At 41.4% G+C, this 23,792-nt stretch overlaps 1 protein-coding gene across 1 annotated transcript in view; it reads right to left on the bottom strand.

The window, feature by feature from the left end:
• The window catches only part of Blimp-1 (PR domain zinc finger protein 1), a 91,619-nt gene extending 70,414 nt beyond the window's left edge, over window positions 1-21,205 (bottom strand). Inside the window, exon 1 of the mRNA XM_068227046.1 lies at window positions 20,615-21,205. Coding sequence (XP_068083147.1) covers window positions 20,615-21,205 — 591 coding nt within the window. The remainder of the gene's footprint in view (window positions 1-20,614) is intronic.
• Window positions 21,206-23,792: the final 2,587 nt, after the last annotated feature.

Genomic DNA, 23,792 nt, shown 5'->3' on the forward strand with positions numbered 1-23,792 from the left:
TTAGGAAGTCTCCCATAGATCGGCGTGCTTTATTTCTAAAAGTGATCGCTCCCAGGAATTTAAAAAAGTGAAATGTATCTCTGCATGCAAGTGAATTTCATAAAGAAGACAAAATTCAACCAGAACTGTGTCCTATTTTGTAGTTTCTCTTTAGAACGTGATTCTGGTAGGAAATATTGGGGGCAAATTCCCTACTTGAAATAAGTCTGAAAGGAAAATATATTTTAAAAATGTACAATCAAATAACACATTTTGTACATTTCAATTACTCTCAATCATTGTTTCGTTACAACACTTACAAATGTATCAAAAGGAAATCATTGAAAGTACTGATATTATTATTATTATTATTATTATTTGCAAATGATCAAGAAAATAGAAAATTAGTGTAAACTACCCATAACCACCATTTGGAAACTGAATGTTTGTGATGACGTAGGTTAGAAAGATGTGAGGAAAAAGTTCTGTATTTGTCGTGCCAAACTATGTATCAGAAGTACATTCTGATGCTAAGGAAAAATGTTTGAGGTAACTGTGCAATGCACCTTGTACTTAAGTGGATGCCAACGGCCGTAGCCGTGTTGAAACACCGGATCCCGTGAGATCTCCGAAGTTAAGCAACATTGGGCGTGGTCATGAGTTGGATGAGTTGCCACGCGCTGTTGGTGGGGGGTAAGGGAATGGAGGAGCGGAAAGGAACTGGCCACCCTACCGCACGTAAACTCCGGCTCAGGAACACCTCTGCGGAGGTTCGGACCTGCCTTCGGGCAGAATACACCCTTACCTACCTACTTCAGTGGATAAAGGTGTAGGTCCGTCCTTAAATGTGCTGGCTTACAATTTTACTTAATAAAATTCCTGGTCATAAGTCACGGAGCCGTAAGCGAAGTGTAGAATTCGAACTAAGAAAATGGAGTAAGCCATAATAAATAATTTCGTGTGGCTATTATATCAGCGTGGTCCATCCTTCGTAAAGCAGATCCTCTGATGGGGGTAGGAGGCATCTGCCGTGTAAAGAAAAATGCGTGCTGTTCTGGTGGAAAGTTGTCCCCGAACCAAGGGAAGTAATCATTCACTATTTAAGTTACCGCACATGGACAGAACCCATGGTCCGCGAAGCCAGGACGCTGACCAGTCAGCCAGGGAACCAGAAAAAAGACAAATCTAATGAAATTCTATCGTATGAAATCGTATTCTCTCATAGAACCCATCTGCTCCCTTTGCAATTTCTTTCCAGCAGTCAGCAGTATCCTTCCCTGGCGGAAGATATAACATTCATGATACTTGCTTCTGGTTCTACGTTCAATAGAACATAAAATTCATGCGATTTATTATTACAATATATTTATTATAATATGTACAAAATTCAAACTGCATTGATAATAACAAAGGGATATGAAAGAGGAGACTCCATCCAGATAGGAGTGAGGCAGGATTACATCTGTACCAGCTCCTTTTGATGTTTATATAGAATATGTGATGAAGAAAATCAAATAAATTGGGATGAAAGAGTTACAGTTCACGAAGAAGAAATCAAAACTCTGAGATTTAGCCGTGACATTGTTAAACCGAGTCTGTAGAAGATCTGGAAAATCTGCTGAATGGTATGGACGCAGTCTTAGCTGAGTAGTTCAAGATAAATCCGAAACAAAAGTAAGGGAATTGATTATTTTGCTATTGTAGGAGCACGGGGATGAGTGGCTCAGACGGTTGACGCGCTGGTCTTCTAACCCCAACTTGGCAGGTTCGATCCTGGCTCAGTCCGGTGGTATTTGAACTAAGAAAATGGAGTAAGCCATAATAAATAATTTCGTGTGGCTATTATATCAGCGTGGTCCAGGAATTTAAAAAAGTGAAATGTATCTCTGCATGTCATGTAAAACTACAAACTCGTCTCTTTGAGCTGCTGTGACTTTTGAGTGCCAGAATCTCCTGCGGAACTAAATTCCGGCACCTCGGCGTCTCGGAAAAACCGTAAAAGTAGTTAGTGGGACGTAAAGCAAATAACATTATTATTATTATTATTATTATTATTATTATTATTATTATTATTATTGTTGTTGTTGTAGGAGCACTGAAATCGGTTAAGATCACTAAGAACACAGCCCTTTGAGAAGATGATGCTGCGTTGGTGTGTTGACTCCTTAATATAAGGGACCTACCTTCAGAGGTGTCCTGTTTCGACAGAAGGGATCTAACAAAGACGAAAAATGAAATGGAATCAAATGAAGTTAGATAATGCCGGAAATATCTGATTAGGAAAATGAAGTCTAACAAAAATGGGGATATTATTATCTGGGTAGCAGAATAACAAATGATGACAAGAGTAAGGAATAATAATAATAATAATAATAATAATAATAATAATAATAATATGTATTCATTGTCCCTTCAGTTGCTCGCGCAGGGGAGAAGAGGGATTGACACCCGAGTGACATAGTCACTGCGTTATCACAAGACGGCCGCAGTTCATATCCCGGTCAATGCATAGGAGAATTTTGAAATTTAAAGTCACGTCTCATTGGTCCGGATTCTACGTAAACCGAGGCCCTTTGGTTATGATCATGATGGCAGAACTGTCATGTAAAACTACAAACTCGTCTCTTTGAGCTGCTGTGACTTTTGAGTGCCAGAATCTCGTCCTTATTTGCTAGTAGGCCTACATCTAATAGTAAACGTAGATCTCTCACTTTAAAGCATTCTGATGGAGTAGCTCTGTCGAAACACTGACAACATAATAACTCCGACGCTAACCCATACCGGGCGAGGTCAGCGCTTGCGTATGCGACCATACACTGTTGCCTAAGAAGGAATTAAAAGGAAGTGGGAAGCCATCCTGTTCAATATGTGTCCAGGAGCTGTCAATACAGATGTGGACGTCTACCTTGTGGCCCACTGAGAGCTTATGCAACACTCTTGACATTGTTACTTAGAGGTCAAATGTATGAAGCCTTTATTATTTCGCAATACAGTAGTTGATGGGGTGTTCTTACTTATAAATCGTAATCAGTAAAGCGATAAGCTTTTGTGTATTGCTTTATTAAAATGAAGGGGGACTAGCGCTGTGGGCGTGGTGTGTTATCCAGACGCGGTCGATATCTAGGCTAGACGTTGCCACTACTGACCCACTTTCGGTAGCTCGCTGTCTCGCTTGCACGCTGATCGATATGGGATGCACTTGGGGAAGCTTCAGGCCTATACCAACGGCTCCTTTCGTAACCTGGGCGCGTTCGTTTCCTGGCAACGGGTGCGCACACGTCACAGAAAGAACAACCCTGCCCTACCATACACCAGTATCGAGTTAAATGGAATGGCAAATAAATAATAAAACTGATTGCAATCGTCTCCAATGTCACAGCGTCACAACACGGAGCGCGGGGGCCTGCCTTGTTCGCACTAGCTGAACTCAATTTAACGTGACATTCTATGTGCGTGCTGAGGACATTGAAGTAATCAGTACCTGTAGGTTATGTTCTATTTGAAAGCAGTTTGACACGCCAAAACAGAAACATGTACGGCTTCTTGGCTGAATGATCAGTGTAGTCACCTTCGGTTCAGAGGGGTCCTAGTTCGATTCCTAGCCGGGTCGGAGATTTTAATCTTAAATGGCTAATTCCGTAGCTCAATGACTCGGTGCTTGTACGGTCCCCAATATCCCTGCAACCCAAGTGTACGCCAGTCTCCTCCACTACAATAACACTCAGTTTCCCATACACGGCAGATACCCTCGTTGGAGGCTCTGCTTTATAATGACTGCACTAGGCTGGCGAAAGTCACACAATATTATTTATTTATTTATTTATTTATTTATTTATTTATTTATTTATTTATTTATTTATTTATTTATTTATTTATCCGTTTACCGTCCAGGGTTGGCTTTTCCTTCGGACTCGGCGAAGGATCTCACCTCTACCGCCTCAAGGGCAGTGTCCTGGAGCGTGAGACCTTGGGGTTGGAGGATGCAACTGGGAAGGACAAGTACCTGACCCAGGTGGCCTCATCTGCTATGCTAAACAGGTGCCTCGTAGGGGGATGGGAATATTGGAAGGAATAGACAAGGAAAAGGGAAGGAAGCGGTCGTGGCCTTAAGTTAGGTACCATCCCGCTTTGCATGGAGGACAATAGGGAAACCACAGAAAACCACTTCGAGGTTGGCTGAGGTGGGAATCGAACTTACCTCTACAAACCTCCCGAGGCTGAGTGTACCACTTTCCAGCCCTCGTACCACTTTTCAAATTTCGTGGCAGAGCCGGGAATCGAACCCGAGTCTCCGGGGGTAGCACTTATCCCACTAACCACTACACCACAGAGGCGGACATTATTATTATTATTATTATTATTATTATTATTATTATTATTATTATTATTATTATTATTATTATTATTATTATTATCCTGTGCTGCAAATCAAAATCAATAGCAAGCTTGTTGCTTTACGTGACTGTTGATATCGTGATCACTGATCGTAGTTCAAGCACTGCATCTCCAAATTTATGCGTATTATAAACCACGGAGACTTTTCTTAAGACTCACGTGCAATCGCCGACATTCAAACTTCAGCCTCTTCACGATAAACCCATCATGATTCCACTTCAATATCAAATCATCCCTATTAAAACCCATGCTGGAAATCAGGACCAGGATATGAACCACGAACTTCCTAGTATGGCATTCTCGACAAAACAAAACACAGCCATCTCCGTTTCGTGGAACATGTGTTGTCGTGCTCGGCCACGAAAGTTAGTCGTCCATGTCTGACCAATTGTGAGACCATTGTGAGTAGGTGGTTTATGGGCGAGATCGATAAGAGTTGCGTCAGTAGCGAAGCTGTTGCCTTTAAACACTCGAGTCTCATTCGCTCTTTAACAGAGCTTCATTCTTTTCCAATATCCGTACAGTATTACAACATGATTTAGGAAGGATATGATTTTGCCCTACTATCTCACTCTTGACGTGAATTATCAACAAGGTTAATGTAAGATTCATCCAAGGTAGATAATGTGCACACATACAATATTCTAAAAATACCCGACATTAGTTCCGTCTTTCCCTCCTAACGTTTCAATGTCACACTATTTCAGATCGATTTTCGACGACGATGGATAGGAAAGGGCTAGAAATAGGAAGGAAGGAAGGAAGGAAGGAAGGAAGGACTTCGAACTTATTTCTACGAGGCTTCCCAACTTCAGATTTTTATTAGTGACTAACAAGTTGTCAATCTTGTACTAATTATATAATTAAACGTGGACATTTAGCATAAATATTTTAACTTGTTATAGATAATTTTAATTATGAGGGTCAATTTTATGTGTTTTAACTTTAATGTGTATCTTTGTATAATGACCCTATTTGGCTGATGATGACGTCCATGGGTGTTGAAACCGGTACCATTTAATAAATAATGATGTAATTTTTATCAACACATCTTGTGTTGAAAATGTGGATCTTGTAAAATTTAACTTATTGTGTTGTAATGATTTCTAATGCTAAATACGCCACACCCACCCAGCATCCAAGCCACTGAAATTAACCAATTAAGGATAAAATCCCCGACCCGGCCGGGAATCGAACCCGGGGCCCTCTGAACCGAAGGCCAGCACGCTGTCCATTCAGCCAACGAGTCGGACGTCTTAATTAAGGTACAGCCCCAGAATTTGCCTGGTGATAAAATGGGAAACGACCGATCATCATATTCAGGGCTGCCGATCGTGGGGTTCAAACCCACCCGGAGGGCAAGCTCACAGCTATGCAGTCTGTACCACGCAGCCAACTCGCTCAGTGAGAGTAGAGTATATGTAAGATCTTATGGATCTCGATTTCTTGCTTCTACATCAGAATTTTAAATTACAGAATCAAATCATAACATCGTGTAATCGTCCTGTACTGCGCTGGGCTGAGCAGTTCATACGGGACAAAATTTCGGCACCTCGGCATTTTCGAAGAAACCGTAGAGGCTATGCAGGCCCCAGGAGGAGAGAAAGATGTAGGCTTCCATTTCCGCAACTTTACCGCTAAGTGAGATATAATGGTTAGCTCTATGCCGAACCGCTTTTTTTCTCAAGAATTAACCCGGTACTATTTTTTCTTTCTGTAGGCTAAGGAACCCCCATTACCATGAGCTTCTCCAGAAGTTTTTTTTTTTTTTACATTTTCTGACTTCATAACACGTCTCTCTGGGTGTAATGGATACGCCTTCACGAATTCGGCTATGCAGCCCTCAACTTGTGTGATAATAATAATAATAATAATAATAATAATAATAATAATAATAATAATAATAATAATAATAATAATAATAATAAAATTATTTGTTTGACAAATTTTCAGTTGCTATAGATTTTAAGAGATGCCAGTGTGGCAGGCTTTTATTTCAAACACACTTTCAGCTTACTAGGTCGTTCCTAATACATATGTAATAGTACAGAGCAAAAGTGACCAGGTACCCAAAACCTTCAGATTTTGTGTCCGATGTTCCTCTATTTGGGGTACAGTCGTCTAGGCTATTTTTGCTCTGTTGGTAAGAGGAGGTACAAGTATGGCACGACTGGCAGCAGAACTGTAGAGTGCGCACAAGTCGCCCACTGTGGATCGTTCGAATTGAATGCATAAGTTCCATGACTGTATCTTACCTGAAACAGACTTCCAGCTTATTAAGTCTTACTGAGTACTTACAGTACCTGTCGAAGAGATATAAGTTCAGATCAAAAACAGTCAACCATTGGGAATAAAATCTAGAACCTTTGGATTTCCATATCGGTCTTTTGTCTCGCACGAGTTCTGCATCATGCCAAGAGCTAACGACACGGATTTGTTAAATGCTGCAGAATTCAGGCGGAACTGAACTTGCCTCTTGAGAATAAAGAGGACACAACATGTAGTAAATAAAACACTGAAATTCAGGAGTGAGATATTTTACTCAAATTCCATGCTATGCAGCGTACAATGAAACCACTCAGCTATCAGGCTCTCATACTGGACCTGCCGTAATGCATTATATTGTAGCATGACTTCTAGTGTTGTACCACCTCGTTTGATATTACACAAGTGTTACAAGGTGCAAGATCGTATGGTACTGTATGGTTTCGGATAGCGCCATATCGTATAGATCAATATGAGATATCCTGTTTTAGCTATTTATGCAGTACCGTATCATGCCATGCAATATAGAGTTACTGGCTTATAGGGCAAGGACATTGGATTGTGTCCAGAAATTTGATTCCGTACCTTTTTATCAGCATATGTCACGCAGGCTTGATATTTATTTATTTATTTATTTATTTATTTATTTATTTATTTATTTATTTATTTATTTATTTATTTATAACTGTTACGCCACTGGTGCAGCAGCTAGTTATTAAATGGAAAAGAATCGGCACTGAGCAGTCTTAAAATATAGGCTACATTAAAACGATATCAAATGATCATTAATTCCGTTTCAGCAAGCGTCCTCTGTCACAAAATTAAACTGAGTGTTTGTGGTTTAGTGATCAATCAATCAGGCAATCGTGCCCTTAAACTAGCTTCCAGTTTTACATGATTTTGAGCATATTGGAATTTTGTTCCACACGAATTCCTTGGTGTGCCAATAAATCTACGGAAACGAGGCAGGCCACAGACGTATTCTCAGCACTTTCAAGTGCGACTGGTCTGAGCTAGGACCGAACCCGTGAACTTAGGCTTAGAAGGCCAGAGGGCTCTTAGTGGCAAGCTATCAAAAGGGGGCTTTAAGTTTCTTTATTTCTTCCAGAAGTAACCTCAATCCTATCTCCGTAAGGAGTTGGGAAGAGGATGCTCTTTTTTTTTTAAATAACAATTTGGCATTTGGTCCGTAAGACCATGCTGCCAGCTCTGTACATTTAGAAAACAGGAAGGTAAAAGAGCAAATCTTTACAACATGGGACCGTTCATGGCATTGTGGCTAATTGGTGATAGAAAGCCACGGTACAGGAACTTTGGTTTGATGAGAACAGTTTAACTACAGAACAAACATATCACAATGTTAAATTGGCTTCATTTAAAAACTTGGCTATTGCTCGATATATACGGATGTCATAGCTGTTGATCAACGACGAAACGGAAGTGGGAAGTGGAACTTTGAGTTGTATAAGCGTTTGATATAAATTGGTTACTTATAGTTTGTATCTAGTGCATTCTAAAATCGTATGGTTGAGGTCTGCTTCTTGATTGGGGTCAGAGGGACAATGTGGGGAGTCTATGACGTTGAGTCTGAACAGATGACTGGGATAAGATGCATGTCCAAGTCGCATTCTGATAATTGATGTGATATGGCGGCGAGTTAGAGATAGTAGATGGAACCATGGTTTCTGTGGTATGTGTCAAGGATGCTCTTGGATTGCGTCTTTGGTAACGCGGCTGTTCGGGAAAATGCTAGGTATCAATTTCACCGGGCGAGTTGGCCGTGCGTGTAGAGGCGCGCGGCTGTGAGCTTGCATCCGGGGGATAGTAGGTTCGAATCCCACTATCGGCAGCCCTGAAAATGGTTTTCCGTGGTTTCCCATTTTCACACCAGGCAAATGCTGGGGCTGTACCTTAATTAAGGCCACGGCCGCTTCCTTCCAACTCCTAGCCTTTCCGATCCCATCGTCGCCATAAGACCTATCTGTGTCGGTGCGACGTAAAGCCCCTAGCAAAAAAAAGGTATCAATTTTGAGACTGTAAAGCGACCAGCATTTCAGTTCCTTGATTTTAGTACAGATAACTTCACTGCGCTGTCACACCCCATTGGTGTTCCAGGTGTTTATTTCGTATGGTTGGCATCATCCATTACCGACATTTCTAAATAGTAAGAAAACAGCCCGTCAGCTGTTCCTGCTCTGAATATAACGAGGGAGCTGAGAGAGCGCAACAGGTTCGTAAGCAGCTCTTTGATTGCTAGAAGCAACGATATGGTGGTCCACAATAATACAGTGCACAATTCTGGACTGACGCGTCACGCGGTGCTCTGACGGGTTTCTGATTTTAAAAGAGACTTCCTTACTTTGGGTGAGTTCATTGAAATTTATGATGGGTGAAAAGACTACGAAACTTAAAACGAGCGGTTACAAGCAGTTGTCATGTTTGTGATTTGCATCTCACTATACTCATCCCAAATAAATTCTGGAGTAGTAGCACATATCAACTCGTGTAACATTTATTCCAATCCTAATCTTATCCAGGTGTATACAGGCACGGGTCCAGCCAGGTTGAGTGGTTCTGATGGCGGGGCTCTGGACTTCTCAGCTCAAGTGAGCGGTTTGATCCCTGCTCAGTCCAGTCGTATTTGAAGGTGCTCAAATAGGCTAACCTCGTGTCGGTAAATTTATCGGCTCGTAAAAGAACTCCTGAAGAAAAAAATTCTGGCACCTCAGTCGTCTCCGAATACCGCAAATGTAGGTGGGACGTAGAACTGATAACATTGTTGTTATTGTTATTATTATTATTATTATTATTATTATTATTATTATTATTATTATTATTATTATTATCTATAAATAACAGAACTAACTTTACACATATACAGTAATGCTTGGTTGGTGACCACAATTCCTCTGCTAAAGCAGAAAGAATCGTATTTTCGAGCATAATACTGAAAGTCGACCTGGTAGAAGGTGCGTTAGTCATGGTTACATTTATTTTATGTGGCGTCAGTACTATTAATAATGACACGGTCCACTGCGCAGGGTTAGAGAACACGCCTCATACTCTCATATCGTCTTCCCTTCTGGTTGATAATATCGCACTTGCTGTTTTCCCTGAAAAAATGGAGACAGCATTCTAGGGAGTCTAAGTAATGTGTGACCCCTGTAAAGGAATGAAAACTAAGCTAAGAGATGTTCGTCCCATGTGAAGTGTCACATGAAATGACATATTTTCAAGTTAATAATAATTTCGTGTGGCTATTACGAACCAGGTGCAGCCCTTGTAAGGCAGACCCTCCGATATGGGTGGACCACATCTGCCGTGTATGGGGAAACTCCGCGTTTATATAGCGGTGGAGGACAGTGTTGGGCGTGGTGTTTTAGTGTGCCGCCGGAAGTCGTCTCGAGCAACTCCTGTGATATATTTTATTGCCCGGTTCAGCGTAGATCTGTAACACTAGGCGCTTTCATCAACAGTCTGCCCGCAAATTGCAGTACTAAAACATATTTTATAAAACCATTATTCACTATTACGCTTAAAATGCATATGTTATGAGTGTTTCTAAGGATTGACAGAGTCTCTAGCGTCATCAGTTGCAGGGCTGGATGCGTAATTGCTGTCTTGGTAAGAGTGTTAGTACAATAACGGTAGTGAATTGGTTTTGTTATCTTCTTGATCACCTCTCGAATCGCCTCCTTGTGTTTTGCCACGTAGGAGAGACTCGCATCAGTAAGTTGTTGTAAAGTTATTTACTCATTTGGCTATTTACAGTAAAGGTTGGTAGATTATTTAGTCATCAGACTTGTCATTTAGGATATAAGAAGTTCCATAACCATAGACTATATTTTATTACGGTTAGCGAGGTGCTTTGGACATGTGACAGTATTGATGTAATATCAACTGCGCAAGCGCAACTGCACCACATTATGCAGTTTTCATTTATTTGTTTATTTTGTGCCATACAATGCTGCTAGAAAGCTGTATGGTCTACTCGTAACCCTTTATCGTTAATATATGAGTATCCTGTTTAAACATGTTGCGAGAAGCGATTTTCCCATCCCAGCCGATAACAGCATAACTTGAGCTTCCGTCTACTCGTAGCCAAATCGTTCTATGTCAGACTGAAGAAGATATAGGGCCTATTTGATGTTACCTACGGTACATCTTCTAGGAAACCAAACGCGGGGCAATATTAACCCGGTTTCAGTGTTTCAGAACTACGATAGGACAAAAGCAACGTTAACATCAATGGAGACCCCAGGATAAATTACTGACAGTTATTATAGGAAACCGATGATGAAACACTGTTATCCTTACATCTCAGGATTGATATGTTTCCTGTACTCAATGGGAACATTTACGAGGTTTGTCCGGAAAATACGTATAAAAGTTGAATAATAACTTTATTTGACAATTATTCAGGTATTACAATATGGTCTCCTTCAAAGTACTCTCCCTGAGACAAGATGCACTTCTGCCATCGCCGTTTCCACTGTTGATAACATTGTTGAAAGTCTTCAGTTGTGATGCTGTTCAGCTGCCGTGTCGTTTCTCCCTTGATGGCTTCCACATCACCCAAGTGCCGCCCCCGAAGCACCAATTTGCATTTCGGGAACAGGAAGAAGTCACAAGGGGCTAAATCGGGTGAATACGGCGGGTGGTCTGTCACGGTGATTGAGCTTCGGGCCAAAAACTCACGCACAACGAGCGACGTGTGAGCGGGCGCATTGTCGTGATGAAGGATCCACCTGCCCCCTTGTGCCAAATCCGGTCGAACTCGGGCCACACGAGCTCTCAGACTTGATGTTGATGCGCTGTTCCTCAATCAGAGAGAGCTCCATACCGACGGCAGGTGAAAACGGGTAACTTTCAACAAGCAGCCGCACACTGCTACTGACACGCAGAGCTCTCCGACTCGAACTGAGCGTTGAGAAGATTGGCGACAACAGCAGTGCCACCTGGCGGCGCCTCCACGATACGTGATACGTCATCCCGACGGATTTATACGTATTTTCCGGACAAACCTCGTACTTTTGTCGTAAACACTGTTCGGATTCTATTCATCAAAGGCACTATTGAGTTTTCGATAACAAAGCTACAGTAGATATGAAACAGCCTAAAATACGTTCTGACCGAGAATGGGACTTTTAAGACATTTTTTGCTCGAGCAACTGTTGTATCTGTGGATACTTGGTGGATGTGAATATTGTATTCAATATGCGTAATTTTGAATGTTTAAGACTCGGAAGGGATTCTTAATTTCAGTCAAACTTAACTAAGTACTTATTTAGTGTGACGCTATCTGATATGGAAATATACTTTTGCCCTTTGCAGTCCAGCAATATGTTATCTACTATTAATTCCGTTTTAACAGAACCGATGGGCAAGATTTCAAGCAGGTCAGATCGATTCTCTTCAGTCGACACATCGAAGGTGTGTACGGTGAACTTGAGGATCTTAAGAACATGCGCAATGGCGGTTTGCTTCTTAAGACGATTAAGTGCGACTACTTTGGCGAAATCCCTTTCAAAGTGGAAGAGCACAAAACCTTGAATCTGATTCGTGGAGCTATTCTCCGCCGTGATCTACTTCTGAACACTGCCAGTGGATCAGTGGACTTTAGAACATGGCTTTCGGTTTTCAACCGCAAAGACCTCTTTTGTACACTGTTGCCGGCAGCGTACTCTTCACTCCCATCCTGAGGAAATGCCGCTCTTTCCGTAGTTGACACTTACCGACTTCTTGGTCCGACTCGTTGGCTGAATGGTCAGCGTACTGGCCTTCGGTTCAGAGGGTCCCGGGTTCGATTCCCGGCCGGGCCGGGGATTTTAACCTTCATTGGTTAATTCCAATGGCCCAGGGGCTGGGTGTTTGTGCTGTCCCCAACATCCCTGCAACTCACACACCACACATAACACTATCCTCCACCACAATAACACGCAGTTACCTACACATGGCAGATGCCGCCCACCCTCATCGGAGGGTCTGCCTTACAAGGGCTGCACTCGGTTAGAAATAGCCACACGAAAAAAAAACGACTTCTTGGGCTCCTTTTCGATAGCAAATTCTCGTGGGAGCCACATGTGCAGCAGTTAAAAGTGCAATGCACCCAGAAGTTGAATATCTTGAAGTTTCTTAGCAGCACTAATTGGGTGCTCCTACGATTTTATAGGGCACACATATTATTCAGGTCAGTCTACGGCAGTGCAGCATATGGATCAGCAAGGCAATATGGGATGGCTGAGGCAATGAGCACTAGGACTATCTTCCTCCAATCACCCGCAATAGCATGTACCCCATAGCGTGTACAGTCCACTACATATAGAGAAAAAACAATTAATAATAATATGTCCTTCTGGCATTTGGCTGTGCGGGGACCTATGTTGTCAGGCGGACACTACTGCAAGGGTACATGACACTTCCACCCGCCGATCTCTGGGTGGTCACAAGCGGGCTTTCGGGCGTAATCTCACACGTAAGAGGCCTATCTCCGAGAAGCATGCACATCGAGAATTTTGAATCGGTCTAAAACTAACCCTCAAAGAGCAATAACAAATAAAGAGGGGACCATGGCCGCATGACCCTTTTAGTCACCTTCTACGACAGGCGGGGATTACCTTCAATATATTCAGCCTCTCCCATCCATAGGGGGTCCAACACATTATACCAAACCGCAATCCATGTCCGCGCCTAGGTCGCCCCTTTTAGTCGCCTCTTACGACAGGCAGGGGATAACGTGGGTGTATTCTTCGTCTGCGTCCCGCACCCACAGGGGGTAGCAAGCAGCAAGAGTCTCTCTTCTCGCCAAACACACCAGAATATGGTCTACGCCAAATATTAGTGGTGATGGGGGGAGTGCAAGTGAATCACCGACTGGCTGCTAACTTCAGAGGTGGTAGTGGTTTTAATTTGTCCTTCACTGTGTAAGATGCACCTCCGACACTTGTTGGATGTGAATCACTTGTGAATACCCATGTGTAATGTGGTACGGCATAAACGAGAGTACTTACCCTGGATGAAGACACATTTCAGTTCAAATCTCAACAAGAAATATGAATGCTTCTGCTGCGCAGTCCACAGGGGTTCTGAATTATGACAATGAAGTAATCTTGCTTGCTTACTCGTTTATTTCTTGTGTATTTTCTATCCATTTGTTCTGCCTCGTTATCTGTGAGGCAGGTGATTAGAACTCATGCTGGGAAGTAACAAGCTCTACAATTCCTTCTATTTCTTGTTCCCTTCATACTCAATGTAAAAACCTTTGGTCAGGCCTTTAACCTTCAGTTCTCTGCAATCATTCCTTTTTTATACACGCCACTGTAGAGAAACAAAATCAGGACAACGGACATACCTTCAACCTAATTGTTTATTTCACCTCCTCTTAAGGATAGCCATGATTAAAATTTGGTATTTAGAAGATATGTATCACTTTTTTTAAAACTAATTGCCATTAATTTCATGAGAATACTATCAAGATTTCAATTCAATCAGTCACATTTCCTGATTAATTTAAATCATTTATTAAATTATGCCACAAAGTTCACTGCATTGATATTTTGCTATGTTTTACACATCCATGCAACATTATTTGCATTTGACTTTTAGGTGCAATGATTGTTATTGCCATTTTGGCTTATTACATGTTGATATATATATATATTGTACCGAAACGCCCGTACTTTAATTCAGCGGAGAGCATGGGTTGACGCCAGGGCGTGGACGGTCCATGGTACGAAAATCAGAAAGAGAAGGGTAGTAGAGTAAGTTCCTATTAAGTTGAACCTTTTGTTTATTCATGTTAGACAAATTATATCACCTTTTGCAGAAGAGCAGTAGGGGTTTAGAAAGTCTAGGCAGAGGTAGGGAGTGACGCTGTCCCTCGGCGTCGGCGTCGTCAATGTCCCACGTTGTCGAACTCCTTCCCTCTCACCACGGAACTCCTCTCAGCACCATGGCACCACGTTATACCACGGCGGTTGACGGCCCTTGAAGTTCTGTTGAGACTCGAACTCGGGAGTCTGATGTCTGGTGATGTCAGTGTGCAGCGTGGAATAATTAATTTAAACTTTATTCCACTGAGATTCCAAGGAGGGAGTAAAGAAGTGTGTAGACTTCGCACAGAACGTCTTTCAGACGGGTGTTATAACGAGTTACGTTAGAAATACTTTGACGGAGAATATCGTAGTGGCATAATTACATGTGTGTGTTTTGGCTATATATATGTATATATACAAGATTTTTTACACGATAGGGACACTCCACATAACCCTCTACTGCATGAATGACATTTCATTTGCATTTGGTGAAGTGGTGTGGTTTGCCATAGTGGAGTATATAGGCTATACGATTTTTCGCTGTTTTACGCTGAGCTTTTAACATTCAAAGACCGATCATTACTGCTTACTGGTCATGGGTATATCTTGCAAAGCGCAAGTATACTTGTAATGCCGTTGATATTGACGCCAAACGTACTCCTAAAGCTTTTGGTAACTAGATGATGAGGACCCACGAAAAATAAACAGTACGCGTGAATGTTGACGGGGTGGTAGGAATACCTTTGGTTGTAGGGATGTGTTGTCGTCTGTTATGTAAAGACACGAAAACAAGGCATGACTGGTATATGTGCTTGACTGACTGTATAGCTGAAGGTGTATCGTAAAATTACTTCTGTCCATAATCTGTATCTCACATACGTAGGTGAAAGGTGATATGTTGCCTTATGGCAACAATATGCAGTAAAGGGTGAAAAGTACGCCCTTTCATGAAACTGAAACCGGGATCCATAGAATGGTCAGTTTTCTGTATACTGATGGACGTATGTACGAAATTTCAACCTCAGATAAAAGGAACTGTGATTCAAGGAATTTCTCGAAAAGAAGCAGGATGTCCGTCAGGGGAGGGTATAAAATTCCCCTTTAATTAAATTACCCCCTCCCTCAGAAAAATTTTTAATTTTAATTCTTTTTGTTTGAATTTTGTAGTTATAACAAGAATGATAAACATTAGAAAGTTATTCCAATCAGCTGGGAAGTTTATGAGAGACTGTCCCTTCCTTAAAAAGGGCCAGACAAGGAGCGATTTGTCCTACCTTTTTCTACCAGGACTATGTGTTGACTGAACAAATTTGTCGGTTTGTACACACCTTAAGTGAATATTATCCTATTGGCTATCTAACGGAAAGACACCCCCTCCAAGTAGAGGTGTGGTGTAAGCTCGAGCTACTTAGAGTAGTGACAAGGGAGGAGAGCTTCAAGTAATTTACCTTTTTGCCAGGGTTTCAGATGGACTTGCCAGAGTGAAACATGAACAAGAGGCTGCAGATGCGGATTGCCACTGCTGCGTTGTTTCCTTGCTCAACGTCTGGCAGTCATTTGATTTATTGCTGAGCTTTTTATGAAAATATGCACAGTAAAAATTATGCATTTCAGTAATAAATATATAAGTGTTCTACATTTTCCCCATTATTTTATAATGAAAGGATCTCCCCCAGACAATTTTAGTGGTGGGGGAACCTTTGAGATAACATCGTCGGTGGGGAGGAAATCCCCCTCTTCCCGTCGCGATTTCGCACTCTGACGAGAAGTATAACTAAATTAAAGGGAGAAATAAACATCTTCATGCAACGTTAACGTTACAGTCTAGAGCCTTACGTGTGTGGGATATTCTTCTTCTTTTCTTGAGACATCTCATCTATTCTGATCCACTTTCTTCTAGCCCTTGCATTTACAGACTTCTACATTAAACTAGCTCACCATAACTCTATACTGATAGGCTGGACTAAAATGTACTGGATAGGGCACCAGGTGTACATCACACTTCATTACGCATACTATCCACTATTATTAAAATATAAATAATAATGTCTAACACTTAGTCTCACACATGCAGCTCATCTGATTACAATTTCTCATTCAGTCCCCGAAAACTACCTACTTATCAGTTTTGGAAATTTAACACGTGAATTCTCCAGTAAAACTTTCAGAAGTTACGGTATTTTAGGAAATCCTCGCCAAGAGGCCATAACGATCCTTCATAGAATCCAAGCCGTCTCCCGCGCGGAAGTCAAGAACTCCTAGAAGCCTCAGTGTACACGATGCAAGTTCCCAATGGAGATGAATCCATAAAGAAGGGGTGATATCTCTTCATAATTACACTCTAAATCTCCTACCAACGCAGTTCAGGATATATTCCAAAAGTACATTTTCTGAGAACAAGCGAAAATGAAGTAGGGCACTGGGTCATATCCATTTATTGCTGCTTCTATAAAAGTTGCTTCCTGGGAGACACATTTTACAACAGCAATGAGATCCCTTTGGAATACCTCCAGCTTCCACCAAATGAATAAGCAATGAGTCTGCTTCAATATATTGTTTACATCATTGCAATTTTCTTCGTAAAATTGTCGAGATGTCATATTATTATTGTATAATCCAGCTTCCTGAATGAATGGTCACCGCACTGGCCTTAGGATCAAACTTCGATTCCCGACCGAGCCGGAGATTTGAAGTCGATGGTTACTTCCTACATCTGGGGAAGTATTGGTGATTGTCCCAACACATTCCTTTTCATATCCACGCAACTCACTACTAACATCCCTTAACATAGGGTTAGCGTCAAGGCATCAGGCTGTAAAACCGAGCCAGATCTACTTGTGCTACAAACTTCGCCAGTGCAGACTACTACTACTACTACTACTACTATCATCATCATCATCATCTTTTTTGCTTAACGTCGCACCGACACAGATATATCTTATGGCGACGATGGGATTGGAAAGGTCTAGGAAGTGGAAGGAAGCGGTCGTGGCCTTAATTAAGGTACAGCCCCGGCATTTGCCTGGTGTGAAAATGGGAAACCACGGAAAACCATCTTCAGGGCTGCCGACAGTGGGGCTCGAACCCACTATCTCCCGATTACTGGATACTGGCCGCACTTAAGCGACTGCAGCTATTGAGCTCGGTATCATCATCATCATCATCATCACCATCATCATCCGTAATGTCGTCTCTATTATGGAAAGGCAGTAGATATGCCACTCGGCTGTCGCGCTGTTGCCCATGGTTAATGAACTAGGAAGTGAATACAGTAATCCGCACTACGAACCACAGTATATCAACAGTCACGTAAAACTACGAACTTGGTTGCTCAGGTAAGACGGTTTGGTCATGAACATCACTGGCCTGAAACAGTCGTAGAGCATAATTGAAATTAACTATAAGGCCGGACACTTTGACAGTGGCACAAGGATTTCTCGGACAGACTAAAGTAAAGCAAGATCTTATAAAAATAACATCTTTCAAGAAAAAGTGTGTAGAAATCAGATCATACGACATGAATGTTAGTTCTGAAAGCGAAAGGAAACGACCTTGTTGTGTTTATGTTCCTAGGAACTAACTTTTCAATGTTTTGTAGGGTTGTATTATCGACCGAGAGGTCGACGACCCCCTTGCGTATTCACAAGCTACGTTAGAGTGCTGATATGTAGGCTTGCGGATAAAAGTATCACATTGCGGCTGCTCTCAGTCGACTGAGGTAACTATAGGCCAGTAAGGTTATCTTAAGTTAGTTAAGAAGGAATAAATTGGATTCTGTTGCAAATAATAATAACAATAATAATAATAATTTCAGTGCTTCATCCGTTGTTGTTCCTTATTTTTCCACCAATACTCATTCATCTGCTAATTATGCCTCCTGTTCCACTCTTCGGACCAATTTGAGCCTGTTTTCTTTCCCTCCTGACCTTGGAATCCTTCCTATTTTAACACTTTGTTTCTAAAGATCCCTCTTTCTGTTGCTTCTTCCCTTATGTTGTTTATTTTCAAATCTTTCTTGACTTCATGAATCGAGGTTGTTGTTGACTTCCTCTTCCAAAGATATTTGAAGATCTGTTTGGTTACACTGTAGCCATCCATTCGGTATAAATGTAAAAAAAACCGCTCGTCTCTTCCGCATTGTATCTGTTATGTTATGTTTTCATTGTTATTATTATTATTATTATTATTATTATTATTATTATTATTATTATTATTACTACTATTCATCGTTAGTTTCACTAAAGACCGAGAGTTCTCAACTGTTTGTCTTCTAGCGGACCCGCCAGGTTTTCATTCTATTTCTATTTTTATGTCTATTTCTGAGTTTCTATACTTTAAAAGATCCTTATCGATTTCCACCAATCGAGGAATCGTTTTGAGACTTCTGAAGTATGATAACAAACGACTGCAGATTCTTTCAGATCGCAATCTGAAAAGGTGAGCGTAAAAAGGTATCCTTCTTTCTCGGATTAAGCTTAATATCTTTTTGGTCTGGCTGTATATTTCTAAGTTGCCCCGAAGAATGTAAACACCATCTTTGAGGTTGAAACTAAGAATTTTTCGGACAATCCTCCTTTCCTTAACTGCCAGTTTTTCAAACAGGCTATGTGTTCAGCTACTTATAATGCTTCAGGTCTTATTACAATCGGATAATGTCAAATTTTTGTATTTCGAGAGACGGACTTTTTGTTATATATGTTCTGAGTGAATCGGAAGGCTGTTTCAAATTTATTGACACGTCTTGAGACGGCGAACTTCTCAGAATTATTGAATTCAACCCATTCACCAAGGTACTTGAATCTTTCCACTTTCAAGATTCTCCCGTGGGTAGTCAGAAGATAAGGCGGAACATGCATTATTATTATTATTATTATTATTATTATTATTATTATTATTATTATTATTATTATTATTATTTACGACTGGGTATGTCATCACGCTGATATGACTGGGCAGCAATCATCTTGGCAGTCCAAAGGCCTCAATGGACTGTTTATCTAGATTTGTTCTTCATTATTACCATCATCATCATTATTACCATTACCATCAGCAATTTCTCTTGATGGACACTGGCTCTTATCGAAGTAACTTTTACCTTTCCGAAATTTCTGTGCGGCTATCGACCGCGCTACTTACTTTATCAGGACGACTATGGACGTTCACTAACTTACTGGGGATCTTTAACCTATAGCTACCGATATACTCTTTCTTTACAACTATTTCGACTGACATTATGAAATTCAAATGCAAATTTACAAGGAAAAGTACACGACTCGTTCCAAGAATGTTTTATTTCGTCTTATGATTAGCGCTGGCGAATGGGGACGTCTGTTTAGGTAGCCAAACAAGTCATAAGTCACAATCCAGAAAGAAATTGCACTGTATTGTTGGAGTGAAGTAGATGGCAGGTAGTGTAACTAGACTTGTGTAATGTGTACAGTGTGCTTTGAAGGCTGCAGGCCCACTAGGGGGACTGGACAGCTGTCAAGTTCAGGGCTGTCAAAGCATTTCAAACCTGACGCTGTCAAACATTGCGTGCTACACCTCAAGTCAAACAAGAACATTTTACGAGCCGCTCCTTCAATGAATCAAAACTAGCGTAACAGATATCAGGATCGCAGATCACCACACCTTCAGAGGCAGAGGTGTAACACGGTAAATACAGGCTAATAATAATAATAATAATAATAATAATAATAATAATAATAATAATAATAATAATAATAATAATAATAATAATAATAATAATAGACTAACTAAACGAATCTTCAAGTACCTTTGGGAAAAGAAATCAACTACCACCTGGATTCAAGAAGTCAAGAAAGACCTGGAAAGGAACAACATACGAGAAGAAGAATTATTGGAAAGAAAGATTTTTAGGAAGAAAGTCTTACAAATGGAAGGATTCCAAGGGAGGAAGGAAAATAAAACAGGCACAAAGTGGATTGAAGACAGGAAAAAGAAACACAGTGAAACAATGAAAGAATACTGGAAGAAAAGGAAAGAACAACTAAGGTGGAACAATTGAAATTGTAACGTGGTCCTTAGAAGGCCGGAACGCAAGAATAATAATAATAATAATAATAATAATAATAATAATAATAATAATAATAATAATAATAATAATAATAAATTGGTCTGCGACCTTTAGCTTTGCCCACACTTTCCACATCGTCTATATCTACTTCACTAAAATGTATCTTCATCTTATTCTGTATGATCTCTACCACCTTACAAATAATGTCCACCTTGCTTTCCTTGCTCATCTTCTTGCACACCATATACAAATAACGATTTTTTTTCATCCTCTCCTGGCTGCACACTTCTGCTTGCTTCTTCAACACCTCCTCTTCTAGATATTTTACTTTCCCTCTTAACACCTCTATTTCTTTCTCATTACTACACGTTCTGTTCAACGATTCTTCTGTCTTAACTGATATCCATTTCTTTATATTCCCTATCTCCTTTGTCTGCTCTTTCATGATATCCTTCATTTCTTTCACCTGGTCCCAAGGGCAGGTTTCCTGTATGATTTCTCTCACTAACACCTTCAGTGCTGCCAAATCTTCCAAGCTGAAGTTGCCACTAGAATTCGGGCCGGTGACAAGAAGCACAGCTAACACTGCTGCTACCAGAACCGCCTCACCCATCTTTGCCATCTCTTCTTTCTTTAACAAACCATTCTTGGACTCTTTCCTCTGCTTCCACTGCCACCTCCCAATCGCGGCCCGGTACTGTTCCACTCCCACCATATTTCTCGGCACGCACTACAGCACGCGTCCGTACTCACCGATTGCTAAAGCTAGACTGATAATGTATGTGTATATATATAGGGTGGAGAAAATAAAACTGGGCCGGAAAATATTTAAAAGTAGCGCGGAACTGACCCTTGTCAATGAACAGAAGAACTGCGCGCGCACGTCTCCCGCATGCTCTGTTCCGACTACGTCGCTGTGTCATTACGTGCGAGTGAGGACTTTTGGATCCTCATTTCAGCCTGGGTCAGCCTGTCAGAATATGTGAATGCACACAACACGCGCCATTATGCATCAGAAAATCCTCGAAAAGCCATTGCATAATCTCAACATTGATGTGTGGTGCGCAATGCCTGGTGTCTGCATCGTAACACGATTCTTTCGTCAAACTGTTAATCTTTATCGGTAGGTCCAGACACTGTTTAATCCATAAGTGCATCAACTCACAGAAGACGAACGACTGTATGGATACTTTCAACAAGTAGGAGCAAAAATACACACCGCCTCACGAGTGCATGAGGTATTTGGTAAGGGGAGGGCAATCAGTAGAGACAGTACATTCCACTGGCCACTTCGATCGCCTGATCTCTTCCTACGATTTTTATCTGAAGGTTAAATTGAAGAGTCAGGTGCACTGCAATAATCCTCACACATTGGTAGAGCTACAGCAGAACACTGAAAACGCTATTGTTGCTATCCCTCAGGTAGGGCTGCTACGCGTCTTAGTTTTATAAATCGAACACAGCACAGCATCGAAGTCAATAGTGGTCATTTCCAACATCTTCTGTGATGTGAATTAACATGGGTCAGTCCCGCGTTAGTCCTATTGTAAATAATTCCGGTCCAGCCTTATTTTGCCCATCCTATATATATATTCTGATTTCATTTCGGATCCCTGACAAGCACTTTCCTTGGAATGTTGCAGGTTTCTAAAACCCATGTATCCCACATATCTATACAGGGTGAAGCGAAATTCGCGCACTCGGGCGTCGCAGCGCGACTCCTCACATGCCAGCAATAAAAAAAAAAGTCTCACAAAAGTTCGTCCTGAGAGTATATCCGGCGGAAAAAGAACGTTGAAGAGTGGCAATCTGGCAACACTGTAACCACATGTAGGGTAACTACCTCTGTCAGCACATATTACTCGTGCTGTACAGTTGGTGCGGTAGATACAGTTTTGGGTTAGCATGCAGGAGGTGGAGGGGTGGATTCTAGGTTGAGGCGCATTTTTTTATTTGCTAATTTCCATCGGACATTACATACTGTAATACAGTAAGACATTCTTAGGTCACATGTATCCTACATATTGCAGAATTACATTTACAGAATTTAGTAACGCTGAACACGTTGTAACGAATCTAGTAGATAAAGTGGTGCGTGTAATTCACGTCCACGAAGTGGAATGAGCGTCTTTCAAAGATGACCAATGAAGGATCGTAGTATGCAAGTGCAAATGGTCTCTAGAAGACCCACTGCAATCGCTGTTGACGATACCATACCACTTGGACTACATTCATCATCATCATCATCATCATCATCATCATCATCATCATCTGTTTACTCTCCAGGTTCGGTTTTTCCCTCGGACGTAGCGAGGGATCCCACCTCTACCGCCGTAAGGGCAGTGTGCTGGAGCTTCAGACTCTTGGTCGGGGGATACAACTGGGGAGTATGACCAGTACCTCGCCCAGGCGGCCTCACCTGCTATGCTGAACAGGGGCCTTGTGGAGGGATGGGGAAGATTGGAAGGGATAGGCAAGGAAGACAAGGAAGAGGGAAGGAAGCGGCCGTGGCCTTAAGTTAGGTACCATCCCGGCATTCGCCTGGAGGAGAAGTGGGAAACCACGGAAAACCACTTCGAGGATGGCTGAGGTGGAAATCGAACCCACCTCTACTCAGTTGACCTCCCGAGGCTGAGTGGGCCCCGTTCCAGCCCTCATACCACTTTTCAAATTTCGTGGCAGAGCCGGGAATCGAACCCGGGCCTCCGGGGGTGGCAGCTAATCACGCTAACCACTACACCACAGAGGCGGACAAAGAACTAGATATCACACTCATTTAAAGTGACCAAACTGAAGTGAGAAAGGGAAAAACGAACCAAGCACCCAATGTTGCCTAAATTTCTCTGAGTAATTTATAACTTTTTGGAAATCCGATCTTATCTAATGAACGACCAAAAACTGAACCTCGGTGCTGACCTTGGTAAGTGTGGTTTAACCTCGATTTTTCATGCTGGAATGTTGGGATAATTCTGTAGCTGAATTTCTGGTGTGTATTACAGTTACTGTATGTATACTATTTTAGAACCCACAGGTTATCAGACAGTTTGTACACATGCAAGTAGATACGACTTTGAACAAAAATTTTCTCAAAGCTATTAATATGGATTGACGAAAACAGGAATGAATGACAAGCGATTTTCTGAAGGTACAATAACAGTGAAATACTATATTCTTACGGAAGTACGCACGACAAACAATACAAACAGTGACATACGATGTAAGAATACTGGCGTTAAACGAAAGAAACCAAAGCAATAAAAAGAAATCATGCTAAGTGCAGGCAGCAGGCATTCGCAAAAACA

This window comes from Anabrus simplex, chromosome 1 (genome assembly GCF_040414725.1).
Source record: "Anabrus simplex isolate iqAnaSimp1 chromosome 1, ASM4041472v1, whole genome shotgun sequence".
In the NCBI taxonomy this organism is placed as follows: Eukaryota; Metazoa; Arthropoda; class Insecta; order Orthoptera; family Tettigoniidae; genus Anabrus; species Anabrus simplex.